Source organism: Rutidosis leptorrhynchoides, chromosome 3 (genome assembly GCF_046630445.1).
Source record: "Rutidosis leptorrhynchoides isolate AG116_Rl617_1_P2 chromosome 3, CSIRO_AGI_Rlap_v1, whole genome shotgun sequence".
NCBI classification, from domain to species: Eukaryota; Viridiplantae; Streptophyta; class Magnoliopsida; order Asterales; family Asteraceae; genus Rutidosis; species Rutidosis leptorrhynchoides.
The window spans coordinates 102,119,620-102,127,347 of NC_092335.1; the positions used below are offsets into that span (position 1 = coordinate 102,119,620).

General features: G+C 34.9%; 2 protein-coding genes across 2 annotated transcripts; one reads left to right on the top strand and one right to left on the bottom strand.

Moving 5' to 3' along the window:
- The first annotated feature begins 280 nt into the window (after positions 1 to 280).
- Positions 281 to 2,396, top strand: LOC139900255 (protein STRICTOSIDINE SYNTHASE-LIKE 5-like). Its single transcript, XM_071883044.1, is given in 5 exon segments — positions 281 to 718; positions 1,388 to 1,421; positions 1,424 to 1,694; positions 1,777 to 1,909; positions 2,109 to 2,396. Coding segments are annotated over 5 exon segments (1,164 nt in total).
- Positions 2,397 to 2,678: 282 nt separating this feature from the next.
- LOC139896585 (isocitrate dehydrogenase [NAD] regulatory subunit 1, mitochondrial-like) lies at positions 2,679 to 5,458 on the bottom strand. Its single transcript, XM_071879228.1, has 4 exons — positions 4,811 to 5,458; positions 4,348 to 4,587; positions 3,331 to 3,409; positions 2,679 to 3,171 (listed from the first exon to the last, which is right to left on the bottom strand). Exons 1-4 carry the CDS (start codon positions 5,345 to 5,347, stop codon positions 2,897 to 2,899), a joined length of 1,131 nt encoding a protein of 376 aa, XP_071735329.1. The 5' UTR covers positions 5,348 to 5,458; the 3' UTR covers positions 2,679 to 2,896.
- Positions 5,459 to 7,728: the final 2,270 nt, after the last annotated feature.

The following is a 7,728-nucleotide window of genomic DNA, read 5'->3' on the forward strand; positions in this document are numbered from 1 at the left end:
CACTATTAACCGATATTGACAGATGCCCTAAACATTTTGTCATTTACATAGTGTCTTCGTATTAAACAAACGAATAAGACTTTCCTTATTCTAATACCTCAAATTTTGTTGTTAGTGATTTTTTTACCAAAATCTAAATCAGCATCCTAACCACTAAGTATATTGTATGGTTTATTTGATCATAATTTGAGTTTTAATTTTGTACTCGATCACCCCTTACATTTACATATAAAAACATCATCACTAAATCTCGAGACACCATACGTATACTAAACACACCATGTCCGAGTCAACTCGCTCATCATCCCACAACTCATCACCAAACCCATCAACCACCGGGCATTCATGGCGGTTTGATCTACTAGTCACGGCTATATGCACTGTTTTAATAGCATTACTTTTAGTCCACTACGATACTTTTGATGCAGCTCCTTACTCACTTGATGAGTTGGCTAAAACACCCATTACTCTAGTACCTCGCGTCAACCCACATTTGCTCCATGGGTCCGAAAAGATTGGTGAAGGTCAGTTATTGGGGCCCGAAGATATTGTTTATGATCCGAAGTCAGGGGTGGTTTACACGAGTTGTAGTGATGGGTGGATTAAGCGAGTCAACGTGAATGACTCGGTGGTTGAAGACTGGATCAACACCGGTGGTAGGCCACTAGGACTCGCTCTTGGTTACTTAGGGGAGGTTTATGTTGCTGACGCTTTTAAGGTTAGTCCTTGAAAATTTTATATTAAAATTATTACATATCTTCTAATGTTTTAATTAATAGACCATATGGTTCAAAAAGTCGTCTATAGATCACACATCACAGATTCGTTATAAAGTTACCTTGTGCTACAGTTTTATGATTTGTTTATTAATTTGAATCTCTAACTAGTTTAGTTTATAAATTTATGATTATTATTAACATTGTGTTGACATGCCTCTTTTATCGAGAGATCAGAAGTTCGATTCTTATGGGGTGACTTTAAGTGATATTTATTAATTTGTATAATATTTGTGTATGCACGTTAACAATAATATTAAATATGTCTCTTGTATATTGAGTTGGTTAAGTGTACTGAACGATTATCATAAATTTACAAACCTTTTATGCATATCTATTTGACTGTTTGTTTCTTAAAAATATTTCTAAAGGGTATCCTTAAATAATCCATTAATTTATTATGTATCATATTACTCCGCATGCTAAAGTAACGCATGCTAAAGTAAATTAACCATTTTTAAAAAAATAGTTGAATATTAACGTGATAACGACCCATTACTTAGACTAAGATGTCGCTTTCTTTTAGTGTTAATCAAATATCGTTACACTTTTTGTCGAATGTGTAGCTATACTTGTGTTATTATCCAAGTCTTTTGACCTTTTGATGTTAGGGTATACTCAAAATAAGCGAAAATGGTGAAATAAAGTGTTGACAACCGAAGCTGAGGGCATCAAATTTGGCGTACCAGATGCTATAACAATTGCGAAAAACGGTGTTTTATATTTCACTGATGCCTCTTGGAAGTATAACTTGCATGAATGTGCATTAGACCTACTCGGTAATCGACCTTATGGTAGACTCATGAGCTATGATCCATCTACTAAACAGACCAAAGTGCTTGCTCGAGATCTCTACTTTGCAAACGGCGTTGAAATGTCTCCGAATGAAGAGTTTGTTATCTATTGTGAAACCCCAGTGTAATGTCACCCGAATCGTTAGTTTCCTTTTGTGTTGGTAAAAAGTTCGGAAATTTGACATTTTTGGTAATTTGAAATGCAGGATGAGATGCATGAGATACTACATAAATGGGGAGAAAGAGGGTTTTGTAGACGTTTTTATTGATCGGATGGTTGGTATGCCTGATAACATTCGGTATGATGGGGATGGGCATTACTGGATCGCGATTACTGTAGTAAGTTTTTTTTATGACCAAAGGTCTTATATTTTCCCGGTTAAGTTGCGTACATATGAAAAAACCTTATCTGTTTACCCAACACAATATGATTTAAAAAGTTGTTGATTGGAAGCATTTCTATTTATAGGTTTTTAACTGTCTTAAACATCACCATCAACAGTCTTAAACTCGTTTATATGGTTTCTTTTTCTGATAGGAGCATTCAAAGGAATGGGATATTGTGCGTAAATATCCATATATTCGAAAAGTTCTTGTATTTTTGGAAAAGAATTTGAAAAGACCATCGGTAGAGAAAAATGCAGGGGTAATTCAAGTAGATTTGAACGGGAAGGTGGTTGCACGATATTATGAACGTAAACTGAAATTTGTTACAACAGGGATAAAGATCGGTAAACATTTATATCTTGGAAATTTGTTATTGCCCTTCATTATTCGCCTCGACATAACTCAGTATCCTGCAATTGCATCATCATCCACAAATTGATGAATACTCGTGCTTTTCGTCTCGTCTGTACCTTTTTAACTTTTGGTTGAAATTGTTGTCTCTGTTACTAGTTTTTTGACTAGTTTTGATCATGGGATAATGTGTAATGTTTACAGGGCATACTTACTCTTATATATATCTAAGCTTTTGTATCTTGACAGTTGCAAGAAAAAACTTTACTGCCTGTACAAGCATTGTGCACCAAATTGTAGTATAAGATATTTGAATATGTATACTTACGAATCAATCATATCATAATAAGATTTGACATATAACTGATCCGCAAAAATCAAGTTTGAAACTTTAGACCATTAATTGTATAACCGTCAATACCAAGAACAAAATCCGATCAACTTCCTTTACAGGTTAGGCTGAATTGATCGACTTATTCAAACCAAAATTATCAACTTTGGTACATGTCACCTAGCTAGAATGCAATCAAGAATGAGCAAGATAAGAAAAACAGAAACAGAAAGTTTATGTTATGGTTATGTTTAAAGTCATTGAAGTGCAGAAATAACTGCATCAGTAACTTCTTGTGTTGTACTGCTTCCACCAAGGTCTTTAGTGCGGTATTTACCCTCATAGATAACACGTTTAACAGCAGTTTCTAACCGATCTGCAAAATCAGGTAGCTGCAGATGTCGAAGCATCATCGCTGATGAAAGCAGCAGAGCAATGGGGTTTGCTCTCTTTTTTTCCACCATTTTTGGTTTCCCGACATTCCCGGCTGACGCACCTTGCTCGAAGATCGCGAACTCGGTTCCAACATTCCCTGTAAAAATCCATCAACATTACTTCATTGCATAACACTTGTTAACCTAAGAATTATGTAGATTTAGTTTTATAATCTGATCATATAAGGTTGGCCAATTATTGCACAGACGTTTAGAAGTTAGCAAGCAATGTAGAAATAGGGTTTGTAACGATGTACCTCCAGGCATGACCCCGGTGCCGCCAGCAATACCGGCAGCAGTGTTTGCAACTAGGTTGCCATATAGGTTTGGTGTCACCTGCAAGATTTCACAAATTCTGTTATCAAAATTGGTATAAATGTAGTGATATGATAAATATAAGCAACTTCCTGTCCTTCGTTTGATACTGATTAGGCTATAATAACAGTGATATGATAAATGACTAACAATTAATTTCTCATTTTGGCCCATTTTGGGTACCTGCTCTCAGAATTTATCCACATAATGTGACCCACAATGGGCCCACGTTCAAAATGCTAAATGATCAGAATGAATAAGACTAATCCTAACATATCTCAAAAGACATGTATAGAATAGGCACACATAAACTTGGTTTCTAATACACTAACTAGTAACTACACATTGGTGAGCATGTAGTGTGAACTATATAACATACTGTGCAGCAAAGAACCGTATCTAACAATACAGATATTCTTAGAGCCACGCATCATTGATAACTTTTAAATCAAAATATCATTAGTATTTTATTCATTAGCTAAGTATTATTAGTGTTATTTGAATAAGGATTACGATAAGCAATTTAAAAGGATACCACGGCTAATTAGAAAATCTATGTACAGGGAATAGGAATAGTAGACTAATGTGCTAATGTGCTCATTATCGTTGTTAATTGGAATTGAATCAGGAGTGAGCTTCATTTAGAGGTTTGGTTTACATCTCAGTGGTTGACTGTCATCAACAAAAGTTGACCCATCTCTCAAAATATACATCATTAAAGTTTTCATTATCATTTTTATCTGACTTCAGTTCAAGTTTTACATATTTCCTACTTCACTGATATACATTATGGAATAATATTACAAAACTAAAGCTAGTATTGTACACAAAGAGTCATACGCTGGCATAAATTACCAATTAAAACAACACAGGAAGCGACAATTGTAATAATAAAAAAAGTGAAATAGTAACTATAACTATATATGATATTGTACAATACAAATTTAACATTAACATACCATGACATCAAATTGCTCAGGTTTTGAAACAAGTTGCATACAGCAGTTATCCACGATAATCTCATTATAGTTGATATCAGGATACTTTTTCGCAATCTCCCTACAAGATTCCAAGAAAAGACCATCTGCAAGCTTCATTATATTTGCCTTATGAACAGCCGTCACCGTTTTCCTGTCATTCAGGTGCGCATACTCAAAAGCATACTTTGCAATACGTTCAGAACAGAATTTGGTTATCACCTAAAATCACATCCATAATCAACACAATATAAGCACGTATAAAGTTAAATCATAGTCCATATACACCAAGTTCATTTTTTTTTACCATATTGAACGATTTTCGACAAATTATAGCAGACATACTTTACTTTGGTTCTACATTCTACAATAAAAGCAACCCAATTTCACTTGAACATTACATCGAACACCTTGCGTGCAATATTAAACCAAGTGAAAATCATACCTTAAGACTCTCAATAACACCAGGAACCACCTCATGTTCTAGACCAGAATACTCGCCTTCAGTATTCTCTCTAATCACAACAATATCAACTTTATCATGTCTAGTTGGCAACCCAGGCAAATTAAAACAATTCACAAGTGATACAAACAAATCCAATTCTTTCCTCAGTGCAATATTCAACGAGTTGACACCACCACCAATTGGTGTAATCAGCCCACCCTTCAAACAAACTTTATTCCTCCTAATCGAATCCATAACATCATCAGGAATCTTATTCATATTCCCATGAACTTCAAATTTTTCGAACGTAACCGGAGCTTGCATTGCGCTGATCACTTGTTCGACGGCGCCGGTGACTAACGGGCCGATTCCGTCACCGGGGATTAGAGTAACGGGTAGGGGAGTTCCGGGTTGGGTGATCGGGGTAACGGACTTGGTGCCGTGGGATCCGGGTCGGGGCATGTAGGTTACGGAACGGATACATGATCGGAGGTGTGATGGGGTTACGGAAATGAGTTTTTTAATAATCGGAGCCATCTTTGTATAATTTTATTGATCGATTTGTGCAGAGAAAAAATTTACAGTATTGCTGAAATTTTAAAGGTAGTTTTTTATTAGCTTCGATCATCCATTAACGAACTTTTTCTATTCAAGGATATCATGTTATGGTTTTAATATTTAATTTATTTTAGTGTTGACTTAAATGAAAATTTAAAATATCTCGTTTATTTAAAAGACACTTAGAGCAACCGGAGTCGTAGTGTTTTTTCGCCGTGATAAATTTCGAAAAACTAGTGGTGTTACGGGACTCCGCGAGATTACACTTAAACTCGCCACTGCCGACACCCGACCGCCGTTAAACACCATCATTGGGCACCACCGTTGCCTAGCTAACGTTGAAAAATTGAGCCGTTAGGAAAAAAATGATCCGTTGCAAATGGTCATATTCTATTTTTTTATAATTTATTTTATCTCCTATATATATTCTACATTTATCATCATTTTTTCACACCTCTTTCACTCTTTTTCTCTATATTTTATACTTCAAAATTACCATTAAATCAAAAAAAAAAATGTCTAGCAATCAAGGTAATTCCAACTTTCCCAACCAAGTTAATCCGAACTATTCCAATCGAGCCAATCCGAAATATCCCTCAAATCATCCAAACAATTTACACGATCCCTCAAATCCATACTCGAGTCAATGGATTCCGTTTACCCCCTTTAGAAACGTACCACACGCGTTTCAAAATCCTTACACTCATCAAACACAAATCCTACAAACTCAAGTCCCACAAACTCAAGTCCCACAAACCCCATTGATGAGTCCCGAAGAAATGAAACAATTTTTGGCTTGGAAAACTAGTCAGTAACTGTGATGCCTCGTCCAAAACCTCTATGGTACGGATCATCAACAACAGGTCCATTACACGGTATAACATTATATGCTATTTTAAAAACAAGGTTTTGCATTCATAAAGAAATAATGTTTTTCCAACGACAAATGTTTTACAAAAGTAACGTGCTTCTACGGATAGAAAGCATTAACAATAGTACGTGACACTTAGGTCATTACAAAACCATAGTTCGAATATAACATAAGTAGTGAATGCAAAATAAAAAGTCTATGAAAAAGAGATATCTCTAACAATGCAGAGTACAGCGGAAGTCTAACACAGCAAGTCTATTACAGCGGAAGCAATTTCATCTAAGCACCTGAGAAATAACATGCTTTAAAAAGTCAACACGAGTGTTGGTGAGCTATAGTTTTATTGTAAACAATAAAGTAATGTAGACCACGAGATTTTGTATTCAAAACACTATGAAAAGTATATGCTCAACCGTGGGCGCTTGGTAACTAACTTAACAAATAAATATAATATATCATGTAGTGATCCGTCCTAATCCATCTGGACGAATACATTACATTTGGTTACATCGCGAGGTACTTGACCTCTATATGATACATTTTACAAACATTGCATTCGTTTTTGAAAAGACAAACTTTCATTACATCGAAAGTTGACGGCATGCATATCATTTCATTATATATCCAACTATAATTGACTTAATAATAATCTTAATGAACTCAACGACTCGAATGCAACGTCTTTTGAAATATGTCATGAATGACTCCAAGTGATATCTCTAAAATGAGCAAATGCACAGCGGAAGATTTCTTTCATACCTGAGAATAAACATGCTTTCAAGTGTCAACCAAAAGGTTGGTGAGTTCATTAGTTTATCATAAATAATCATTTTCAATAATATAATAGACCACAAGATTCTCATTTTTCATAAATAACATTACACTCGCAAGTGTATAAAATCCATTCATATGATGAACACCTGTAACCGACATTAACATAATGCATATAGAATATCCCCCGCATACTCGCAAGTATGCCATAATTATTGGCAAGCGCAATTACCATTTAAATCGAAGTACTAAAGCATTCCAAATTCCATAATGGAGTTTGTTAGGCCCATAGATCTATCTTTAGGATTCGCGTCAATTAGTGGCCATTTCCCTAATTCTTAGGTTACCAGACTTGAAGGGGCAATATTCAGTTTAATAATCCAACCATAGAATGTAGTTTTGTGTACTTGTGTCTATTTTGTAAAACATTTAGAAAGCTGCATGTATTCTCATCCCAAAAATATTAGATTTTAAAAGTGGGACTATAACTCACTTTCACATATTTTTACTTCGTTGGGAAGTAAGACTTGGCCACTGGTCGATTCACGAACCTATAACAAATATGTACATATATATCAAAGTATGTTCAAAATATAATTACAACATTTTTAATACGTTTTAATGTTTTAAGTTTATTAAGTCAGCTGTCCTTGTTAGTAACCTACAACTAGTTGTCCACAGTTAGATGTACAGAAATAAATTGATATAAATTATCTTG